Source organism: Caretta caretta, chromosome 4 (genome assembly GCF_965140235.1).
Source record: "Caretta caretta isolate rCarCar2 chromosome 4, rCarCar1.hap1, whole genome shotgun sequence".
Lineage (NCBI taxonomy): Eukaryota > Metazoa > Chordata > Testudines > Cheloniidae > Caretta > Caretta caretta.
This window is the reverse complement of record NC_134209.1, coordinates 97,971,938-97,997,406: the sequence shown is the minus strand read 5'-3', so window position 1 is coordinate 97,997,406 and position 25,469 is coordinate 97,971,938. Positions and strand designations below refer to the sequence as shown.

The 25,469-nt window shown below is 41.0% G+C and overlaps 1 protein-coding gene across 3 annotated transcripts in view; it reads right to left on the bottom strand.

Moving 5' to 3' along the window:
• The window catches only part of SGCZ (sarcoglycan zeta), an 834,522-nt gene that overhangs the window by 128,138 nt on the left and 680,915 nt on the right, over window positions 1-25,469 (bottom strand). For all 3 annotated transcript variants that reach the window (XR_007356409.2, XM_048848187.2, XM_075127889.1), the window contains exon 4: window positions 6,796-6,883. Coding sequence is in view for 2 of the 3 variants with exons in the window: in XM_048848187.2 (XP_048704144.1) it covers window positions 6,796-6,883 (88 nt within the window). In the remaining variant the exon portion in view is untranslated. The remainder of the gene's footprint in view (window positions 1-6,795; window positions 6,884-25,469) is intronic.

The window sequence follows — 25,469 nt, the reverse complement described above, 5'->3', positions numbered from 1 at the left end:
ATTGATCAGTACCCTTTGAGCCCAACAATCTAGTCAGCTTTCTATCCACCTTGTAGTCCATTCATCCATCCCATACTTCTTTAACTTGCTGGCAAGAATACTGTGGGAGACCATGTCAAAAGCTTTGCTAAAGTCAAGGAACAACACGTCCACCGCTTTCCCCTCATCCACAGAGCCAGTTATCTCATCATAGAAGGCAATTAGATTAGTCAGGCATGACTTGCCCTTGGTGAATCCATGCTGACTGTTCCTGATCACTTTCCTCTCCTCTAAGTGCTTCAGAATTGATTCCTTGAAGACCTGCTCCATGATTTTTCCAGGGACTGAGGTGAGGTTGACGGGCCTGTAGTTCCCAGGATCCTCCTACTTCCCTTTTTTAAAGATGGGCACTACATTAGCCTTTTCCCATCCATCTGGGACTTCCCCCGATCACCATGAGTTTTCAAAGATAATGGAATCACATTTCTCTGCTATCACATCCGCCAACTCCTTTAGCACTCTCGGATGCAGCGCATCCGGCCCCATGGACTTGTGCTCGTCCAGCTTTTCTGGATAGTCCCAAACCACTTCTTTCTTCACAGAGGGCTGGTCACCTCCTCCCCATACTGTGCTGCCCAGTGCAGTAGTCTGGGAGTTGACTTTGTTTGTGAAGACAGAGGCAAAAAAAGCATTGAGTACATTAGCTTTTTCCACATCCTCTGTCACTAGGTTGCCTCCCTCATTCAGTAAGGGGCCCACACTTTCCTTGACTTTCTTTTTGTTGCTAACATACCTGAAGAAACCTTTCTGTTACTCTTAACATCTCTTGCTAGCTGCAACTCCAGTTGTGATTTGGCCTTCCTGATTTCACTCCTGCATGCCCAAGCAATATCTTTATACTCTTCCCTGGTCATTTGTCCAATCTTCCACCTCTTGTAAGCTTCTTTTTTGTGTTTAAGATCAGTAAGGATTTCACTGTTAAGCCAAGCTGGTCGCCTTTCATATTTACTATTCTTGCTACAAATCGGGATGGTTTGTCCCTGTAACTTCAATAAGGATTCTTTAAAATACAGCCAGCTCTCCTGGACTCCTTTCCCCTTCATTTTATTCTCCCTGGGGATCCTGCCCATGAGTTCCCTGAGGGAGTCAAAGTCTGCTTTTCTGAAGTCCAGGTTCCGTATTCTGTTGCTCTCCTTTCTTCCCTATTTCTTTTCTATTTGTTCCACTTTTAGGATGAATTAACAATTAAATTCATTTTCCATTTTAGGTCACTATTAATTTCTCTGAATCCTGTGGGCCAATGTTCATAAATAAAAGAATCTCCACAACTTGTATTAACAGCAATAAACGGTGTTAGTACTGAAGATTTGTAAAAAATATTAGGCTACTCACTCCTGATTTACTTCATCAAAAAATAGAAAGAAAAAGATAAACGGGACAAAATGTAAATGACACTTATAGTTAGGAACATTCCACTCTCTTGATTTAATCTGCACCAGCTGTAGACCAATTAAACAGTTCCCAGGTGTTCACATTAATGACTAAAACAACATGTTTTCTTTCAGGCTTTTTAACTATTTATAATATTAAACTCAAATACAATGTGTCTAAGCAGATCAGGTCATGCACACACACTTTTGCAACGTTGTATTGACTTGACAAGACATGGTATTACCAATCAGAGTACGAGATTCACTGCTGCAGATGTAAATGAGTGTCACAGAAACCCCACCTTTTAACAATATCGGCTGAAGTAGAATGTTTTAATAATGCATCTTCTCGAAGCAACAGACACTGGCAAGTACCAAGTGGCTAAAACAGATATCAGTTTAATTTCTTCTCATCTGTATCTGCTAGCAAGTCTGGTTACTTTTGCACACAAATTTCCCATGGTCATTTATAATAATCAGCACAGATGGTGGGTTTCTGTGAATGATACTCCCACACAACAAGTGTCGTTTCTACAGGCCTGAAACAACAATCTTAACTCCATGTGAAGGCAAAAAGTCATCAAAGCTAGAATTTACAAAGCAACTAACTGTAAAACTATCTCAGGATTCTTGAATATATGAATTAGCAGACCATGAAGAATGTGTGTAATAGCAGCAACATTGCTTGATCATAAGAACATAAGAAGGGCCATACTGGGTCAGACCAAAGGTCCATCCAGCCCAGTATCCTGTCTGCCAACAGTGGCCAATGCCAGGTGTCCCAGAGGAAGTGAACCTAACAGGTAACGATCTAGTGATCTCTCTCCTGCCATCCATCTCTACCCTCTGACAAGCAGAGGCTAGGGACACCATTCCTTACCCATCCTGGCTAATAGCCATTCATGGACTTAACCTCCATGAATTTATCCAGTTCTCTTTTAAACCCTGTTATAGTCCTAGCCTTCACAACCTCCTCAGGCAAGGAGTTCCACAGGTTGACTGTGTGCTGAGTGAAGAAGAACTTCCTTTTATTTGTTTTAAACCTGCTACCCATTAATTTCATTTGGGGGTCCCTAGTTCTTATATTATGGGAAAAAGTAAATGACTTTTCCTTATTCACTTTCTCCACTCCACTCATGATTTTATAATTATGGAATTAAAGGAAAATGAAACCAGACTTTTACAGGAACTACTGATTAATGAATATGAATATCTGTCCAAAAAAAAGTTCCCTCCTCCCCGCCCACCATCTCTTAACCCTCTCTCCTGAAAAAGATAATTTTTCTCAGCCATCAGACAAAACATAGACATTCTGCAGGAAGAGAGGTCTTCTGACTGATTAGAAGCTGGAGCATCTCCCTTGAGAACAAACTTCAGAAATAGTAATCACAATACATAAGGTACCTAAACCAGATTTCAGTCCTCCCCTTGTTCAGAAACAACATATGATAGTTAATGGCCTAACACTAGATAAAACCATTGGGCTTTCACAATGTTAGGAGGTTTTCCTTTTAAGCATTCATGTTTATAAGTTCAGATTCTTTAATTCTCACCTTTTAATGAGAGGTTGACTTGTTTTTACCAAAAACTTTTCTATGCCATGCCTGAGTAGTCCAGGTTAGTACCTATTCTTGGAGCATACTGAGAACAGCAGGTATCATTTATAAAATGAAAAAATATCACTGTGAGAAAAGCAAAGTATTAAAGCCCTTCTTCAAGGCACAAATTCCAAATCCCATTAAACACTGATTGCTTTAAAGTTCTGTGGAATGCTGTAGGTTTGAGAGAGTCAAGGCCATGGCTCAAACTCAGCACAGAGCACATCTCATATTCGTTTTTCTGTTGGTGCTCATGAACAGTAGAATATCCAAGTTTCTTATCTAACTACACATTAAACCTTTTCCATTACATGCCCATATCTTTGCAGTATGGGGAAGTTCTGTTATTCTGAAGTAAAGCTAATAAATGAAAACATTCCTCATTACTACTCTAACTTTCTCCTTACTCACAACCCCACACTTCAATTTTTTCTCTGTTACTTGTGGATTTGTTGTATAATACAATGGGCAATCACTGGTAGATTATTTTTATTATTATTATTTTGTGCTATTTAAAAGTAAATTTGTGGATTTTTTAAAAAAAAATCACAAACTTGCATACCAAATAGCTAGTTCAAATATTAAATAGTATGTAGATTTGCCCAAAGAAGAGATAATTTACTAACGGCTGCTTTTCATCCCAAGAGATGTTTAATCTCTTTTCTTGCAAGAACTAAAATAATATTAATATCTACTATGGAAAAAGAGTGGAAACTGAATGTGATAAACTATTAGAAATATCTTTGGTAGACAAATATGATGAAGTTTTGTAAAAGATGTTGTAAAAATGATGCAGTTAAGATGAGGACTCCAAGAAGATGCAGAAGTCTGTTACCAGAGTTTTATAACAGAAAGCCTTATAATTGGAGTAGGGTGTAACTACCCCTAAAACACTGATTTATTTAATGTAAATATAATCTAATAGACTACATTACATGTGATAAATTGCCAAGTCAGGATTATAGCTATTAAATGCAGATATTTTATAGTATCTTTCATCTAACAAAAAAGGATTAAAATGCTCCTCCCTAATTTTAAAAATTGTTAGGCCTTACATATGGATGTTTTTGGATGGAGAAAAACTGACATGACTGCAATTCGGCACCTCTGAAAGGTTAGCTTAACAGTTTTCTTAGGAATGCAAAACTCCTAATTGAAAGGTAATGTATGCTTTGCTTTCAATGAAGTGGGGAAGAGGCAGCATTTTGCTTTCATAAGTAGGACTCCGCATCTGTCACGGAAGTCATAGATATGGTGACTTTCCAGGACCTCTGGGACTTCTGCAGTGCCCAGTGTGGCTAACCCCAGGGTTGCCAAAGCAGCTGGTTCCAGGGCCAGCAGCTCAGGTGGCTTTGGTAACAGCCACACTGGCTGCTGCTGAAGCGGCTCTGCAGCCAGCTACTTGGGCAGCCCTGCTGCCAGCCGCACTGGCCGCTGCTCGGGTGACCCTAGGCAGCTGACCCTGGGGACTGCCTGAGCAGCGGCCAGTGTGGCTGGCTCCGAAGATTGTCTCATCAGTGGTCCCAGGGCAGCCAGAGCAGCCACTGCTGCTGGCTCCATACCCCCAACAGCGGCCCCCCAGAGCACTGCACCCCCAGTACCATCCCCCCACTAAGATTTAGTTAGGGGTATTTATAGTATAAGTCACGGACAGATCATGGGCTGTGAATTTATTTATTGCCCGTGCCCTGTCCATGACTTTTACTAAAAATACCCATGATTAAATTGTCGCCTTATTCATAAGCAATAAAGCTGAGCAATACAAATTTGTAGAAGCTAAGGCTGGCCAGAAAACAAGAATTCAGCGTAATGAAAAATGTTGAGGTTTCAAAACTTGTTTTTGTCCTGTATTGAAATAAAAAATTAGAGCTTTCAAAATTTTCCATTAAAAAAAAAGGAGAGAGTTGCAATGAGTATATAATTAGTTGAAAAAGTGAACAACTCCAAAAGGAGACCCTGAGAGACAAAGACTGACTCAATAGCTTGCTGGTTAGGGCTCACTCTCATGTGGGAGTACTAGGTTCATACCTCTACTCTGAGTCAAGCAAATCAGGGCCTTGAACCTGGTTCTTCCACATAGAAGATGACACCCCTAACCCGAAAACTATTTGTTTGGTCTCTTTTTCCCCCTCTAAGTTACATCCTGAACTGGAGAAAAGTTCTTGATAAATGTTTTGTGGAAACATAACGTTTCTGCAAAAAGTTCTGGTTTTAACCAAATGGCATGTTCCAACAAAAAATATGTTGTTGAAAAATTTCCAACCTCTAGTAAAAACTTCTGTAAAGTTATTAATACAACATTCTGAGTAGTTTAAGATTACTCAGTATTTTGTGTTATTTCTTCTTGAATTTACAAAGAATATGACAACATTCATTTGGACATATCCTTTTCCTGTAGAATATATAGTATGTTGATTCTCCAGGTTGAATACATCTTAGGTTTCATAACATGAGACAGAAGAGTTCTTTATTTAAAAAAAAAATCCCTTTTTAATATCCTTTCCCCAGGGAACACAAGATTCTTTTACCAAAAGTTTTACTACATAGAAAAGATGACAGCAATATTTTATGATAACATCAATGATATAAACCCTAGACAGAAATACTACTTTCATGAAAAACTTTTTACTACAGCATCCTGTATAGTAGAACCATCTATTAAAACTGTTAACACCACTAACACTATATAGCAATTACTAACAGGGTGTAGAGGTTTGTGTTTTTCTTCTACCCTCCCCATAGCAAGAAGTGTGATAGACAAGATCAAGAGTTTTTAAGACAACAATATCAAAAAAGTTAGAACTATTGTTAAAGGAAAACCAACACACTTTTGGTTTCCCAGCCAGTATCCATTTACTTTCCTTCTAATATATCCTCTATCTAGGACATTTAATTATTTTAAAGGTTACCGCAGTATTAATCTTTTTCATAAATATTACCAGGAAGGCCATGAATGCCTTCAGTCCTGTGCTCGCCACTAAAATATACAGCCTTATTAGTAATATATTATTAGTAATTCTTTAATGTATAGTAAATCATACTTATAATAATAAATATTAGAAAATAGTAGACTTAATAAAAGCAGGATAACATAAAAGGAAATCAAAATAAAATGTACCCCATTAGTTACATTTGGAAGTTAGTAACTTTAGACCACTTTGAATTTTAATTTCATTTGGAATTTTTAGCTCTTATATTTTGTCCCTCAATTGTAAAATAAAGATATATCAAATTCATTTTCATTAATGACTGGAAATATATTCCATATTACCCTGATTACAGTACAGTGATGTCTTGACAACACAGACAATATCTTGTTATCTCGGTAAGAATTTCAAATAGGTTTACACTGTTTACATTCTGTTACTCAGATTCAGAATCTGTGGAGGACTGAATTCAGGATCTGGGCTAGGGGGACCAATTCAATGCTCATTGAAGAGATGGAAGTCTTTCTGTTAGAAAACGGATAATTACTTTCCATGAAAAAATCGAAAGCAGCCAGAAAAATTTCATTTTATGCAAAACTGTCTGCTGAAATATTTGTTTTTTGTGACAAAAAAAAACAAATGAAAAAATAAATAAATGATTTTGATGTATGAAAAATCCATTTTCTCTCTCTTTTTTTCCCCTACTAGCTCTACTTTCCAATGAGTGTTGCATCAGGCCCAATGTTATTCTTCAGTATGATTATCAGAGTTTTTGCAAAAAATATTTTACATCACTGAATAAAAAGGTTATTCATGAGACTTAAATAATACAAATAATCTTCTTTAAAGAAGAACACTCACCTACAGTCAGTTGTCCAGTTAACTGTCCCATGTGATTTCTTGCGTTCACTGTTACGTTCCTGTCAGACTGTAAGACCATTGGGCTATCCTGGTAAACATGTATAAGACAAGCAAATGAGAGAAAAAAAAATATAGAAGTAGAATTCAGTTAGAACTGTACAAATAACCCCATACTTATGATGATAGGGTCTTGCCAAAATATTGTATTCTTATTTTCATGTAAATATTTTACATATCCAATATATACAAAGAACAAGGATGAAAATCTTACTGCACAGCCTCTATTTTTGGAGATCAGACATGAAATTATGCTCTAGAAATTGTTTTATTCTCTGAAGACCACATTTGGATGATACAATTTATAAACTAAAAAGAATAAAATTGTTGCATTTTATCTTAACCTTTACCATGACACAAAATCCATGTATTCTTCATACAACACCCTTAGTGTCGTCAACAAACATTATAACAATCTTACTTTACAAACGTTAATGATTTTAAGATTTTGGAGGAATAACTGTTATTCCTATTTCCAGACTGATCAAAACAGAAGTGTGGAAAGGTTACAGAGGATAACACCAACTTAACAATCACAATGAATTATTTTCCCTACACTTATTACAGATAGTGCCTGAGATCAGAGGGGATTTTTTTTTATAGCTTCTTTGCTTTGTTCATTTGACATGACCTTGTGCAGGATCAGTTCCACTACTTAGTTTGTCCAATTGCTTACATGGGTTTTTCATACAACAGGGGAGGGAAATATATTTAAAATAGACATACAATACACTCTCGCTATAACAAACCTATCAGGATCCAAGCCATTTGTTCATTATAGCCAGGGGTACGTTACAGCAAAAACAACAATTACAATGAGGCCTGTCAGCTCCTGCCAGCAGAGTGGGTCCAGGATGCCAGTTCAGCTGGCAACCCCATGGCAGGCTGGGTAAAAATTGTGCACCTATATGCAACATCCTCCCCCGTACACTTTTTTTTTTATAACAGTATAGTACTGTAGTTGGGATCCAGGATCTGTGTTCATCATAGCTAAAGGTTCATTATAATTAAGGGAAAAGTGTGCACTGTATGCTAGGGTGTACTGTATGCTATTTTAAATCCACAACGTTTGGCACAAGGGTGTACTGTATGCTATTTTAAATCCACAACATTTGGCACAAATAAACGGATCAAGGACACCACATGCAGATATGGCACAAATAATATTGCTACAAGAAGCCCATCATGCATATTTTAAAAATTAGATTTATAACGGAAAATTGAAAACAAATGCCATAATCCTACTCAAAATCAGTGAGCTTATGGAATCCATTTGAATAGCAACTCTAAAGTTCAGAGGTATGGTTTGGATTGATTTGATTTAGATAAGAATGCTTGCATGTTGGCTAAAAATTCAATCTTTAAGGTATTGGTTTGTGATTTCAAACAGTATTACATTAAAGTGCACTAGGGAACTTTTAATGCAGACCGCTAAGGTCGACACAGTGCTTACTAACAAGATTGACAGTGATGTAGACAATGACCTGAGATTATTACTGTATTTATCTGTTACATTGAATAGCCATGAGATGATACACAAACAAGTAGAGCTGGTTGGAGAAACTGACAAAACCATATTTTGTTGGAATATTTGGTTTCATTGAAACAGAAACTTCATTAAATTGGGTCAGTTATACCAGATTTTATTTCAGAAGAAAACTAGGGGGAAGTTTCAATGATGTTGAAACATCCTATTTTAACATTTTTTGGAATGAAACATTTTGATTTTTTGTTTCAAAATTGATTTTTTTTTAAACTTTATACTACAAAATTAAAAAAAAATTCAGAAATTCAGTTTTTGTTCAGATTCTGAACGAAGCCAAATTTCAAAATCCTTCATGACCCAGAACTTCCATACTCTGCAGAGCTCTATTAACTACCTAACCCAGAACTGTGACTAAAGTACATTTTTTGTATCAAATAACCAATTCCATGAGCCATCCAGTCCTGTAATTTATCTGAACTTATATGAACATATTTGGTCTAAAACTTTGATTGTGCATATGGCAAGATCAGGTTTTGACCTAATATGCTTTAAATTACCTGGGATGAGCCTACCTAAGAGACCACCTCTTTCCCTGTGAAACACTATCACAGTTACAATCAGCTGAGCCATGGATGCTAGATCCTTTCTTGATATAATAGAGTTGATATGAGAGAGAGTAGGCAGGACATTCTCTATTCTCATTCAACCCCTGGTACAATACAGCCTGAATTTGCAACTTCCAGGGCATACTGCAGGATCCATTTGTCTCATCCAACTTTTGAAGAAGTACTGAGATACAGATTGAGGTATAGGGTGGTTAGCATTTGATTATGAGCTGCTGCTTTGGCATGGAGAGTGAGCTGACTGAACTGCATATTTAGTTTGTGAATTTAAATGATTGTAAGTCATTAGGAGCCTGATTATCAGTTCTTTCGTTATTCTAACTAAAAAAGAAAATTAAGAAAATAAATTAAAAACACAGTTGCCTATGGTCACTCTTTTCTAGAAAGAGGGATCATCTCCTCCCCACTAACTCTTCATCATTGTTGAGAAGATGGGGAAATGACTAAGAAAGTCACAGTTGGACTTATTTTACTTGAATGATGAATTGGAGCTGTACTTCAATCTTGCATACCCCCTCGGCTTTTTCTTCTGGTTCAGGGCATTCCTTTATAATAAAAAGCTCTTCTGGATTGCGTTGCCAGTGATCGTTAATTGTAAAATGGTACTCTGCCTGTAGAAAGGTCTGAAATTATTTTGACCTAGTTTCCAAAATAGTAAGTGTGTTTTGTCTTTCACTGGACCCGACAACAATCTTATGTAATTCCCTGCCAAAGAGCTTGCTTGGCTTGTCTATTTTCTTTCCAGGTGCGGAGCCATAACTATCTGAGACATTGTGTTCAGAGCAACCATTTGAGCAGAGAATATGATCATGCCAAGGGATGCATCAGCAACAAAAGCAGCTGCTATGGATATTTTTCTCAGCACTGATTTGATTTTCATGTCCCCTATGGACCTTTGAAGATCATTAGCACAGGCAACTGCCTCTCTGGCAAAAGAGGTTATAATACACAGCTGAAGCTTCAAAATGTATCTTTAAAGAGCCCTTTACTCTGCTGGCTAGTCAATTTTTTGAAAGACATCCTTCTCACCCAGAACAATGATATCCTTATCAAGAGAGGCTATTATCATGTCTACCTTTGCCTGTTGAACTAAATCTTTAGATTCAGCAGTTTACTGAAATTGAGTAGCGATCTCAGTGGTCTTTGCATTCTCATCCAAAGGGTTTTTGTTTTCTTTTCTGACTTAGGAGAATAACTAACTTCATTATCACATGCTCCTCAGGTTTGTTGAACTAGTGATCTGATTGTAAATGAAAACCTAGGGTAGTGTAACTTAAGTGTAACTGTTTGGCTGTGTGGTTGTTTGTTTGAAAAGTGTGAATTGGGAGTGCTTTGTTCCAGGTGGGCCTTGCGTGGTTTATTGGAGGGAAGGCTTTGAGCCGGGCCAACTGCTTCAAGCCAGCAGCCTTATAAAAAAGCAGCCAGTTACGAACCAAGTGAGTTTGCCTGGGGGAGTTCTCCCAGAGTGTTTTTGCCTTTCAGGCTTCTGTGAGCAGTAAATACACCATCTGAAGAGGCTTTTAGATGGAAGATACAGATCGTGAGCGATCAGCTGTTGTGACCTGCACAGGATGTGCCATGTTTGTCTTTCTCCCAAAGGATAGAAACGACTTCATCTGTACGAAGTGCAAGCTGGTCTTCATATTGGAAGAGAAGGTTAAAGGACTAGAGACCCAAGTATCAACCCTGCATTGCATCAGAGAAAATGAAGACTTTCTGGATAGAAGTCAGCATTTGGAACTGCAGGTAGAGCATGCTGAAGAATCAGAGAGGGCAGTGCAGAACAGGGAACAAAATTCGCAGCATGTGACCTCCAGAAGAAGAAAGAGGAGAACCCATGTACCCCCAATGCAGATAGAGGTAAGAAATCATTTTCATGCTCTCTGCACAGGTACTGGTGGAGAACGGTTTGGAAGAGTTATCTTAGGAAAGGGATCAGAAGGAGAACCCGTTGACCGGAACGCATGGGATGCATTGTCCTATGAATGGGGGTTCCACAACCAGAACTCCCAAAAGGAGGAGATGGGTGGTGGTGGTCGGGGACTCCCTCCTAAGGGGGATGGAGTCATCCTTCTGCCATCCAGACCAGGAGACATGAGAAGTGTGCTGCTTGCCTGGAGCTAGAATTCAGGATATGATGGAGCGTCTGCTGAGACTGATCAAGCCCTCGGACTGCTACCCCCTTCCTACTTCTCCACGTGGACACCGATACTACTCAGAATGACCCTGAGTGTGTCACTGCAGACTACATGACTCTGGGAAGAAGGATAAAGGAGTTTGAGGAGCAAGTCATCTTCTCGTCCATCCTCCCTGTTGAAGGAAAAGGCCCAGGTAGGGACCATTGAATTGTGGAAGTAAATAAGTGGTTACGCAGGTGGTGTCGGAGAGAGGGCTTTGGATTCTTTGACCATGGGATGTTGTTCCAGGAAGAAGGATTGCTAGGAAGAGATGAGATCCACCTAATGAAGAGAGGAAAGAGCATCTTCACAGGCAGGCTTGCTAACCTAGTGAGGAGGGCTTTAAACAAGGTTCACCGTGGGATGGTGACCTAAGTCCAGAGGTAAGTGGGGATGTGGGATACCGGGAAGAAACACAATGAGGAGGGTGTAACAGGGGCGGCCTCCTGATTCATACTGAGAAAGCAGGGCAATCGGCTAGCTATCTTAAGTGCCTGTACATGAACACAATAAGCCTGGGAAACAAGCATTGGAAGAATTGGAAAAATTGGAAGTCCTGGCACAGTCAAGGAACTAAGATGTGATTGGAGAAACAGAGACTTGGTGGAGTAACTCACATGACTGAAGTACTGTCATGGATGGGTATAAACTATTCAGGAAGGACTGGCAGGAGAGAAAAGGTGGAGGAGTTGCACTGTATGTAAGAGAGCAGTACGATTGCTCAGAGCTCCAGTATGAAACTGGATAAAAGCCTGTTGAGAGTCTTTGGGTTAAGTTGAGAGGCGAGAGCAACAAGGATGATGTCATGGTGGGCATCTGTTATAAACCACTAGACCTGGAGGATGAGGTAGACAAGGCTTTCTTCAGACAACTAACAGAAGTTTCCAGATCACAGGCCCTGGTTCTCATGGGAGACTAAGATCACCCTGACATCTGCTGGGAGAGCAATTCAGCAGTGCACAGACAATCCAAGAAGTTTTTTTGAGAGTACTGGGGACAACTTCCTGGTGCAAGTGCTGGAAGAACCAATTAGAGGCCCTCCTCCTCTTGATCTGCTGCTCACAAACAGGGAAGAATTGGTAGGTGAAGTAGAAGTGGATGGTAACCTAGGCAGAAGTGACCATGAGATGGTCATGTTCAGGATCCTGACAAAAGGAAGAAAGGAGAGCAGCAGAATACAGACCTTAGACTTCAGAAAAGCAATCTTTGACTCTCTCAGGGAACTGATAAGCAGGATCCCCTGGGAAGCTAATATGAGGGGGGAAAGGCATCCAGGAGAGCTGGCTGTATTTTAAGGAAGCCTTATTGAGGGCATAGGAACAAACCATCCAGATTTGCAGAAAGAATAGCAAATATGGCAGGCGACCAGCGTGGCTTAACAGAGAAATCTTCAGGGAGCTTAAATGAAAAAAGGAAGTTTACAAGAAGTGGAAACTTGGACAGATGATTAGGGAGGAGTATTAAAATATTGCTCGAGCATGCCAGGGTGTAATCAGGAAGGCCAAAGCACAATTGTAGTTGCAGCTAGCAAGGTATGTGAAGGGTAACAAGAAGGGTTTCTACAGGTATGTTAGCTACAAGAAGATGATCAGGGAAAGTGTGAGACCCTTGCTGAATGGGGGAGGCAACCTAGTGACAGATGATGTGGAAAAAGCTGAAATTCTCAATGCTTTTTTTGCCTCGGTCTTCACAGACAATGTCAGCTTCCAGACTGCTGCACAGGGCAGCACAGTATGGGGAGGAGGTGACCAGCCCTCTGTGAAGAAAGAAGTGGTTTGGGACTATCCAGAAAAGCTGGATGAGCACAAGTCCATGGGGCCGGATGCGCTGCATCCAAGAGTGCTAAAGGAGTTGGCTAATGTGATTGCAGAGCCATTGGCCGTTATCTTTGAAAACTCATGGTGATCGGGGGAGGTCCTGGACGATTGGAAAAAGGCAAATATTGTGCCCATCTTTAAAAAAGGAAAGAAGAAGAATCTGGGGAACTACAGACCAATCAGCCTCACCTCAGTCCCTGGGAAAATCATGGAGTAGGTCCTCAAGGAATCCATTTTGAAGCACTTGGAGGAGAGGAAGGTGATCAGGAATACTCAACATGGATTCAACAAGGGCAAGTCATGCCTGACCAATCAATGGCAATCAAGTCAATGGCAAAACTCCCATTGATGTCAGGAGACCAGGATTTCACAGTGATTATTTTTTTTCTTAGCTATTGGCTCCAAAGACAGAGAATCAGAGGAATTAGTTTCTATAACAGTAACCAACTCAGAGGCATATGTGGTGTCTAGGAGACTGTACAAGTACTGAAATTACTCCAGCGTAAAACAGTTGTGAGATGAGAAGCAGTTCTAGGAATGAAAATTAACCTTAGTCTTTTGCACGGATAATCTTTGGAATATTTGACTATCAAAGAGAAGGCATGGGCTAGCGGTTAGCACGAAAATATGATCACAAAACGTTTTCTGTAAACAGAAAGTTAAACCAATATGTCACAATGAACTTAACACATAGAACAGAACACAAAACTAAACACATCCATTCACATTTGGATAAGTGTTTTAAATAAGGAAAATACATTTGAAAGTCAGAATTAATTTGAAACACACACACATGGTTTTTCTTCTTAACGACCATATTGTTTAAGGCCAGAAAGGCCCTCCTTTATAGAACAGGACACCAACATCACCCACAACCCGCACACTAAACCCATTATACTATTCTTATATGTGATTCACACTTTCATTATCTAGGATGCTGATTCACAAAAATACAGATAAGTACATTTGTAAATTAATAATTGCGCATACAAAATGGTCTTAAAAAGCCTTAGATTCTGCCTGCCAGAAAGAGAGTTTTTGCAAGTGAAAGCTAAGATACCCTGTCACTATTCCTTTTCTGATATACACCTTGAAAGTGATGGCGACTTTACCTCATACTTTTCCAAAAACAGGGATGAAGGATTTAGAAATTGCTCACACACACACACACACACAAAGGGAAGTATACTGCTTTATAATGTGATTTCTTCTGCTTTCCCCCCCTTAAGCTATGAATGCAAGGGGTAGTGAGGTCAAATATTTAAGCTTCATATTTAGAATATATACATGTAGTGTAAAAAAGTTTTTCCTGTTTGATTCCCACTTAGATGTTGGGAAAGGAGCAATCTTCTTCATTACACTAACATTATTTCTTGGCATTGAGTTCACCTGAGAATATGCAGGGAAACAGGTGGGAAGGCATGTCCTTCTCCTCACAAATACAGTCCCTGCCATCACCACCCACTCCTTGTTAGCACAACCTGGGGGACAAAGTATCTGAACAGAGAGGGAGGAACAAGGAGAAGTCTGTGACGTTGTCATCCTCTTACATCTGCTAACACAGCTGGCCAGCCCTGGAAGCAGGGGTGAAAGTAACTTAAAGGACTTACCAGTACTCCAGAGTCCTGATGAGAGGGTGGGGCCTCAACTAGAAGAGGCGGGGCCTTTAAATCCCCAGGCACTTTAAATCAGGATTTAAAGGGCCTGGGGCTAGGGCTGTGGGAGCAGCAGCTGGGAGCCCTGGGCCCCTTAAATCACCCCCTGCACTCCCAGCTGCAGAGGCAACTGGGAGCCTTGGGGTTCGGGGGTGATTTAAAGGGGGCAATTTAAAGGGCTCGGGGCCACCGCTACCACCCCAGCCCTTTAACTTGCCACCGGAGCCTGGCTGCCACTACCCCAGGGCTCTGGCAACAAGACTCCGGGGACAATTTAAAGGGCACAGTGCCAGGGCCGAATTAACTTTTTTTGGCCTGGCGCCAAACGTATTTGTGCCCCCCCGCCCGCACCCGGGAATGAAGAGGCCAGGGGCAAGAGCACAGCAGGGCATGGTGGTGGTGGTGGGGGGGGGGGGAAGGATTGGTCACCAGCTGGAGAGAGGCAGGGGCCAGGGGCAAGACAAGCATAGTGGGGCATGGGGGGAGAATTAGCCCCTGATGACTGGAGCAAGGCAGGGGCTGGGGGCAAAAGCATACTGGGGCGGGAGCTAGGGTTGGTCCTTGGAGCAAGGGAGGGGCCAGGGGTAAACTGCAAGTGCAGCAGGGCTGGGGAGGGGGTAAACAGGATCCCCCCCACACACCCCTTCCCACATAGAGTGGGTACCTACCTTCTCCCTGGTTCTAGCCCATTCTCTTCCTCTCTTTCTGCACCGAGCTGAGGGTGGGGGTGCATTGAGAACAGGGCTGGGTCTGGGAGGGATTTAGGGTGCAGGAGCAGGCTGGGGTTAGGGTGCAGGGTCTGTCCAGGAGCTAGAATGAGGGAGGGGGCTCAGGGTTGGGGCAGGAGGTTGGGATGCAGAGCGCTTACCTGGGGCAGCTCCCTTTCCGTGCGAGGGTTGCAGGTGGGTATGTGGGGTGGGGGAGGGTGCAGGAGCTCCCGTTTGGTGCTCAGGGTGGGGGTGGGGATGTGGGAGGGTGCAGGAGTCAGGGCAGAGGACTGGGGGTGTGGGCTGAGGTCGTGGGGGGGGTGCAGGAGTCAGGGTAGAGGGCTGGGGGTGTGGGCTGGGGTCGCTCCCAGCTCCCTGCCCTGAGCGGCTCACGGCAGGGGGCTGGAGGGTGTATGTCCCGATTCCATCCCCTTCCCCAAGGTCCCGCCCCTGCCTCTTCTCCGCTTCCTCATGCCGGCAAACAGCTGATCGGCGGCAGGGTGAGGGAGTGAGAGGGGAGCACGCTGCGGGAAGAGGCAGGGGCGAGGGGAGCTGGGCTGCCGGCGGAGCCTGCCCTGCAGCAGCAGGACAGAGCCCTGGGAGAAGGCAGCACCAAGCTTCTGCCCCTGTAGGAGAGAGGAGGGGGCGGAGAAGAGCAGGCGGGGCCCCTTCCGAGTGTGGGCCCTTTAAATAGCTGGTGGAGCCCCACCACCGCTACCCCAGGGCTCCAGCCACAGGGCTCTGGTGGCAATTTAAAGGGCCCGGGGCTCCAGCCGCCTGGGGAAGCCAGTCCGCCCCGGTATGGTGCACTGGCTCTTCCACCTCTGCCTGGAGGGAAGTCCTTACTACACCCTCCTAATAGGTGGCAAAACAGCTGTGTTCTCAATGCTGGGGGCACTCACTGGGTCTTCCTGAGGTACAAAGCTGAAGCTATCCACAGTGCTCCAATATGGACCAATAATTACTGTCACAATCTGGTTTAACATTCCATGATGAAGCCCATAAACATGTTAAGGACACATAAGAACTTTTTATATATAGGATACATAAAAATATATGAATGAACTGGACAGCCAACATGTTTTTAACCCCTAGGAATCTCCCACCTTGGAGAAAGAACTGTGTGATAGACAGTCCACTCTCTTATTCTCCTTTTTTACTTTCACTGTGGATCCCAAGGAGTCACAACTTTTTCTCCCCTCAGGACTGCAATTCTAAATTTTTCTTTTTATTATGAACAAAATGTAGCAGTCACCATATCATTATATGCCTGCTCTGAGATTATCTGTATTTGTGAACCATTTGCAGGGAAAGTTTCCTGGACAGTGCAAAGCCTATGGAAACCCCTTAAATGGAACAAGTCAAACCATTCACATGAGGATTTTATTTGTATTCACCTTCTGATTATACAGGGCAGCCAATCCCTTTTGATGGTATTGACTTCTCACGTCTTCCCCACTTATGGCACCCCAAATACCTTGGTTTTTTAAAGATATAAACACTAGATTTCATAGAATGATGTTATGTGGGTTTTTATTTCCTCTGGAAATGACTCCAGGATCCAAATACCTAACAGGTAAAAAGCCTTCTGTCTAAAGAAACAAACCACCGAATCTGTATAATGAAAAAAAATTTCACACTGGGACAAACTTGCAAAAACAGAACATTTCATGCAAAAAGCAGATGAGTTTATGAGACATAACCAGTATCTTCCTGCATTTCCCCCCAATAGTTAATGAAGATATTTGTGTCAATGTAAGTAATTTTCACCTCAATCCTCTTTTCTGCTCTGGAGCCTACAGTGAATCCTGAATTTCTGACATAAAACATGGTCATGGAAATGTCTTTGATGTTACTAATTCAGCACCAACTTCTTCACAGAGTCATAGGTGGGTTCTTAAATAGAACATACTTGATGAAAGATATATCTTTCATCATTAGCTGAGAATACTTGGATTTCTTTCTGCAACATTAGGTAAAAGTTTGACATTTGGAAGAAATTTGGTAAATGAATATTGAGGCCATACCAGAGTCTATATTGCAATTATTTAAAAGGAACATGCAAGGAATGCCCTTCTCTCCTTTAATTTTGGCATAAAGCCTTTAGCAATAGTGATGTTAAATATTAAAACCAAAGGGATTACAGGGGGAGGTGAGAAGGAGTTTAAGAAGTTGAAGCATGCTGATGATACAACCATTATAGACTGCAAACTACAATCCCTGAAATTTTTGATTTGACTGAGTCATTTCTGTTCACTGTAGAAATGTTTGACCAACTCTGAAGTAAATTATACAAGAAATTTCTAAGATAGGAGAGCTGAAAAATTATGGGATAAATAATATACAGCAAAATACGCTGAACACTTTTTGAAGTACCATGTCTCAATATTATGGCCTAAAAATTGGGTTTATTCATGAACTTTTAGCAGAATCTAGAATGTTTTTGAAGTTCTTCATTGTCTAGTTAGAAATAATCTGTTAGGTCTGGAAAAACATTTTGATTGCACATAGACTAGAAATTTCTCATGTCTGGCTGATTTTACCATGGATTGGACTGATATAAAAGGCCCTTTGTTTTCAGTTTTTATTTTGCTGAAAAAATCCTGGGAATTATCAGTGTATATTACAAAAAAATTAAAAATGGCTGAAAATTAGTCTGAAAAACTAACTTCAGTTTTCTGGGTAAATGTCAGGGGATGGGAAGGACATTTAAAAAAAGCAACAAATAGAGAAAAGTCAGAATATTGAAAGTAAAAGGTGTTTAATGACGTGGTGATTTGTTTCATATACTGTATTTAGCTGCATAATACACTGGATGGGTACCCAAACCAACTGGAGCCTCAAGATATTGTAACAAACAAAAGTTAATGTGGTTCCGTATATGGTTTATTAAAAAGAATACTTCTCTTTTTAGCTTACATTTAATATAAGGGGCTTTGTATAAATTCCAGAAGTCCTACATAGCTAAGGCTTACAGCAGTTTTTTCAAAGTGTCTGTTCCAAAACTTGTTCTCCTGCAGCCTTGGAGTTAGCCGAATTTTAAAAATATTCTCTCTGCATCAGCCAAGTTAGGTGGGACACTGAGAATGCGAGAAGTAGGCTCAAATTTGGTAAGTCAGTGCAGTGGATTTTCCAAAATTCAAATGGAGTGATCTGCCATTGTCTGATGGAGATATTGCCATGTATGTATGGAATTCACTTTCCAGATGTGTTCTTCCTTCAGTAGGAGTCACAAAGAGGAAAATTATACACAAGTAATCTTTAAATCTTCATTAGTACAGGCCACTCTTTTGCAATGGAGGTCAAACAAGCACAATGACTTTCCATAATTATGATTCACTGTTAAAAGTTTCAGGGGACATATTATGAGAGACAGGTTTCAGAGTAACAGCCGTGTTAGTCTGCATTCGCAAAAAGAAAAGGAGTACTTGTGGCACCTTAGAGACTAACCAATTTATTTGAGCATGAGCTCAAATATCTGATGAAGTGAGCTGTAGCTCACGAAAGCTCATGCTCAAATAAATTGGTTAGTCTCTAAGGTGCCACAAGTACTCCTTTTCATATTATGAGAGACAGTAGCTTCCCACTTCTTTGACAGCTCTGTGAAAACTTCAAAAAACCTTTCCAAGTATATACTGCTCACTGACTGGCAAAATGGATATGAAAAGATTTGTTTTTTTTTCCTCTGGAATCTCCCCAGATGTGTTTTTGTGACAAGATACTGCAAAGACCTTGTTGACCAGAATGACAAACACCTCTGTGTTAGACAACACAGAATCTATTGTAGAATGGGATTCCAATCTTTTCTGTGCTTCATACAATGGCCAAAGGGTTTCCAATCAGAAATTTGAGTTTTGAGCAAAGGATTTACCTCATTTCTTCAAAAGCTGCTTTATTGTTCAGTATTTCAGCTTCTGTGCTGCTAAACTCTTTACGATCTAGAAGGCACATTAGGACACCCCAGACTTTCTGACAATTCTGTGCTGCTAAGGGTTGTCGGTACAACAATTGGAAGACTGCATTCCAATTTGATCTCTTCACAGACATCATAGAAGATGTTTTTTCATTTTCCTGGAATGCTTGAAAACCTCATTCAGTTATGAATGTTTTTAAATTAGCCATTTCTAGAATACCCATTGCAATGTGCAACAGATGAGCTAGGCCTTGTGTAGTAAGAGGCTGAGTCAGAATTCACTGATGCCACATCCTGCCAGGTAAGTTCATCTTAACATAGGTTTCAGAGTAACAGCTGTGTTAGTCTGTATTCACAAAAAGAAAAGGAGTACTTGTGGCACCTTAGAGACTAAACAATTTATTTGAGCATAAGCTTTCGTGAGCTACAGCTCATTTCATCGGATGCATACTGTGGAAAGTGTAGAAGACCTTTTTATATACACACAAAGCATGAAAAAATACCTCCTCCCACCCCACTCTCCTGCTGGTAATAGCTTATCTAAAGTGATCACTCTCCTTACAATGTGTATGATAATCAAGTTGGGCCATTTCCAGCACAAATTCAGGGTTTAACAAGAACGTCCGGGGGGGGGGGGGAGGGTAGGAAAAAACAAGGGGAAATAGGTTACCTTGCATAATGACTTAGCCACTCCCAGTCTCTATTCAAGCCTAAGTTAATTGTATCCAATTTACAAATGAATTCCAATTCAACAGTTTCTTGCTGGAGTCTGGATTTGAAGTTTTTTGTTGTAATATAGCAACTTTCATGTCTGTAATTGCGTGACCAGAGAGATTGAAGTGTTCTCTGACTGGTTTATGAATGTTATAATTCTTGACATCTGATTTGTGTCCATTTATTCTTTTACGTAGAGACTGTCCAGTTTGACCACTGTACATGGCAGAAGGGCATTTCTGGCACATGATGGCATATATCACATTGGCGGATGCGCAGGTGAACGAGCCTCTGATAGTGTGGCTGATGTTATTAGGCCCTGTGATGGTGTTCACTGAACAGATATGTGGGCACAGTTGGCAACGGGCTTTGTTGCAAGGATAGGTTCCTGGGTTAGTGGTTCTGTTGTGTGGTATGTGGTTGCTGGTGAGTATTTGCTTCAGGTTGGGGGGCTGTCTGTAGGCAAGGACTGGCCTGTCTCCCAAGATTTGTGAGAGTGTTGGGTCATCCTTCAGAATAGGTTGTAGATCCTTAATAATGCATTGGAGGGGTTTTAGTTGGGGGCTGAAGGTGACGGCTAGTGGCGTTCTGTTAGGCCTGTCCTGTAGTAGGTGATTTCTGGGAACTCTTCTGGCTCTATCAATCTGTTTCTTCACTTCCACAGGTGGGTATTGTAGTTGTAAGAATGCATGATAGAGATCTTGTAGGTGTTTGTCTCTGTCTGAGGGGTTGGAGCAAATGCAGTTGTATCGCAGAGCTTGGCTGTAGACGATGGATCGTGTGGTGTGGTCAGGGTGAAAGCTGGAGGCATGTAGGTAGGAATAGCGGTCAGTAGGTTTCCGGTATAGGGTGGTGTTTATGTGACCATCGTTTATTAGCACTGTAGTGTCCAGGAAGTGGATCTCTTGTGTGGACTGGACCAGGCTGAGGTTGATGGTGGGAAGGAAATTGTTGAAATCATGGTGTAATTCCTCAAGGGCTTCTTTTCCATGGGTCCAGATGATGAAGATGTCATCAATATAGCGCAAGTAGAGTAGGGGCGTTAGGGGACGAGAGCTGAGGAAGCGTTGTTCTAAATCAGGCATAAAAATGTTGGCATACTGTGGGGCCATGCGGGTACCCATAGCAGTGCCGCTGATCTGAAGGTATACATTGTCCCCAAATGTAAAATAGTTATGGGTAAGGACAAAGTCACAAAGTTCAGCCACCAGGTTAGCCGTGGCATTATCAGGGATAATGTCCATCTGTGTGTGAAATTTTGGTGTAGAGGGCTTCTACATCCATAGTGGCCAGGATGGTGTTATCAGGAAGATCACCGATGGATCTTTGTGACTTTGTGTGTGTGGGGGGGGGGGGGGTGAGAAAAGCTGGATTTGTGCTGGAAATGGCCCAACTTGATCATCATACACATTGTAAGGAGAGTGATCACTTTAGATAAGCTATTACCAGCAGGAGAGTGGGGTGGGAGGAGGTATTTTTTCATGCTTTGTGTGTATATAAAAAGATCTACACTTTCCACAGTATGCATCCGATGAAGTGAGCTGTAGCTCACGAAAGCTTACGCTCAAATAAATTGGTTAGTCTCTAAGGTGCCACAAGTACTCCTTTTCACCTTAAAATAGTTTTACTCACACAGGATGCAACTGTGTGACAATTTGCTAAAATTACAATCTCCAAATCTCCCAAAATAAGTACAGGCTTTTCCACAAAAAAAGCCAAAAAACCCCAGCCAAACAGCAATCCTACAAAATTGCCACTGCAGGGTAATCAACTTGTGATTTGTCCAAAAACAAACATACACCTAACCATTCCCAGCCAGTCTCGCTTTAATTTTGTTGTTCAGGGCAACATCATTCTCCTCCAAGTATTTTTTGGACACGCTAATTGAATTTGTCAGGGATTTTACAGCCGGGCTAAAATTTAGTACAAAACCCCCCAAAGGACCATCAGCAAGTCCTGAAAAGCGTAAGACATGGTAAAATTAACTTACCACATAATGCAGAGCTCTGTTTTTCTGCTGTATTGTTTGGATGTTGCTTCGAATATACGTTTGCTTTTATTTTTACTATCTTCTTTCAGCCTCAAGTATAATTTGCTTTCAAGTCTTTAGAAGAACCATCTAGATTAAAGGAATTTCCAGAGACTTATTGAGGCCTGCAGACTTTTAAGAGTCTTAGCAGAACAGGGTGATTAAAAGGCTTTGCCTCCACATAAACTTACTGAAGAAAGCGAACGTTTAAAGTTCATAGATGAACTAGTAGGTTGAAAGAAATCAAGAAATCCAGAGGCATAGTTTTGAAGAAACTTTGGTGCACCATTAATACCTTATACTTATTTAAATAAACAAACAAACAAATCCAGAAGCGGTCACCAAGGGGTAGATCCTAAGCTGCCACAGAAGGTCTATGACAATTTACACAAGTTGAGGATCTGCTCTCAAGCACAGAAAATTTTACCCCATAGTTAAAGGCAGAGTTTTAAGCCACCAAAAATAAAAAGGCTGTAATGGAAAGTGATATACAATGAGAACCTTAACTACAGGTGTTCACGCTGCCTATAACAAACATATTAACAAAGTTAACACAGTTAGATCTTCAGATTTGTTCCTCTGATGAAAACTAGAAACACCTGACATTTCATACCAACTGATACCTCTGTTTCCAAAATTACAGCCTTTCAAGGCTGAATTCCAACTCTGTCACTCTGAGTGCAGAAGTGGAGCCTGCAAGGATTTTAAAAATTAATACTTGCCACTCCGGGCTTGTATTAAACTCCCAAGGTTACAGCTTTTCTCTGACCTTGGCTTGGTAAAGGCTGCCACCACCCACATGCAAAAAACCCCCTCGAACCCAGAGAGGAGCACTTGGAAATTCCTCCCTTTGGGGTACCCTCAAGCCCTTTCACCCCCCCCCCCCCTTCCAGGGAAGAGCTGAGAAAGAGAACAAAGGAAATTAGTTGTGGCTACGAGCTAATCAAACAACATATGCACCAAAAATCCAGTTCTGTTCTTAAAAAAAAAGGTAAATTTTATTAAAAACAAAAAGAAAGACAATACATTTGGAACTTAGGCTTCTGCTAGATTTTAAAAGAGCAATTCCAAAAATCAAGCACCCAAAATAGCTTTCTTGGGGGTTCAGTTTAAAGATTACAAGCAAACAAAACATCTGGGGTTAGCACAGAGGAGATCCACATGCCAAAATAAAGAAAATAAACCTGATAGAGTCTAGCTAAACAGCCCTAATTTACTTAGCTATTTGGGGGCTGCCAAATAAGAAATTCTAGGTATGATCTGATCTGGTTCAAGCCTTACACAGCATTGCTGCTCTGTCCCTGCAGCCCAGAGAACAACAGACAGAGGGAAAGTTTCTTTGAAGTTTTTAAAAAAGTTCTAGCCTTCCCATTGGCTCTTTTAGTCAGGTGCCCACCTTTTTTCTTTTCTTTTTCTCTCTTTTTATTTTACTGGTGGACTTTTTAACCCTTTACAGGTAAAGCAAGTAAAGAACAGCTACCAAGAGGGATTTTACAGCTAATTGGCTGGCTGGGTGTCCATCAAAGGGAGCTCTCTCCTCCTTTATTTATCACACAGCCCCTAACACTAGAGCCTCTCCAATGGTTGTGAGCTGCTCAGACATAGGAAACCCAGTTGCACAATTCTGACTCTAACAGAGGTGGTGGTTCATGTACACCCGAGCATGTTTATAGGCTGTGCGCCTCATTTCTGCATTGTACACATCACTTGATTAAAACAGATACGTTAGCCAAATTTTTCCTAATCTGGTGCAAAAGTTAGGATCTAAATAAATGCTGAGGCGGAATCAGGCCACTTATTTAGGTACCTAGTATGTTGGACTCTGACCTGGTCCCAGCTCATGGCAAGGCCCAAGCCTCACTGAACACTGACACATGCATAATTGGAAACCAGTCTTGCTCACCTGTGCATTAGTATAGTTAAAATAGATATTAGTGTTATATGATTGTGTTTAGACTTTATGGAATGCTAGTAAGATGGTGTACTAAGCCTACTTATAGTATCTGTATTCCATGCTATAAAGTAATACTTAAGTGTTTGCTCTGTAACCGTAAAATGTTTGTTCTGAAACTCTAACTCACCAAACAGGGGAAAAACTTCACCTATTGCAAGATACTGGGTTTCTACAGAAGGTGGTATCTCCAGCCCATCAGGAAGGACTACTGAATCCAACTGGGCAATTGGGAACGAAAGACTATCAATTGTTCCTACCACCCACACATGAAGGGGTTACGAGCAGAAGAACTCATCCCGTTAGCTTGGATTCTAGGGAGAGGGGGATACAAATCTCATACGAGCAGGAATTGGGTTCTCTTTATGCTGTCTGGACTTTGAGGGGCAAAGATTCCAAAACCTAAGCAAGAGATTCCCATGCTGCTTTGCATGGGTCAGCCCTAATAGAGCTGCTTTTCATAAAAGTGTTTATTACCTTTTTAAATCTAGATAATACTTAGTCCTGCCATGAGTGCAGGGGACTGGATTAGATGACCTCTCAACGTCCCTTCCCGTCCTATAATTCTATGATTATATGACTAACTCATGTGTGTGTGTGTGTATGGTTCCTGTTTTGACCTTGTAAATAATTCTCATTCCTTCTCCTAGTTAATACATTGTTAGTTAGTTTATTATAGGATTGGCTACAACTGTTGTCTTTGGTTTGAGATCTGAGTACAGCTGACCTGGGGGTAAGTGACTGGTTCTTTGGAACTGGGAATGACCTGAAAGATGGTGTGATTTTTGGTGTAAAATGACTATCACTAATTCCAGCTTGTCTGGTTGGCAAGATAGACTGGAATGTAAAATGGGACTGTGACTCCATGTTAAGACTGTTGTGGTGCTTTAGGAGTTCACACTTGTTACTGGGTTTGTGAAATCTAAATATAACATCCAACCAGTTTGGGGTTTCTGCCCTCCTTTTTGACAGTCTGTCCTGAGTTTGACAATCACAGTCATGAGCCATACCAGACAGCATGACAGCCTCATTTATTTTTTCTGTAGAAAACAATCCGGCATAATTCAACTTTCGTTTTTAAAACAAACAATAACGAACACCTCGAACTTTTCCCCAAAGGAAGTGTTCTTGAGCTCTGAAGTAGTCCAGTTAATTGTTATTGAAAATTATTTTCCTTTTTCACGACAACTTTTCAGACTCAAGAGGTTTGGATAAGTATTCAAACCAACCCTAGGTCAATTCTTTCATTCCCCAATGGCCAGGCTGATTATCTATGCAATTTTCACTAATTGCATAGCAAGCAGAAAAATCAGTTAATTAACATTTTTATAAAACACACTAGTTAAAGTGAGTCATAATTTTTTATGATTTGACCAGTAAAATCCACTTACTAAGGATATCTCATGCTCACATGTAGCACCAGATTTTCAGTGTGATGCGACTTTTACCTGGTTTCCCAGATCAGTTCAGAAAGGAACAAAGAGCTCTTTTTTATGACTTGCCTACAAGTCAACTTTGAAGATGAGGACCACATTATCAGCAAAC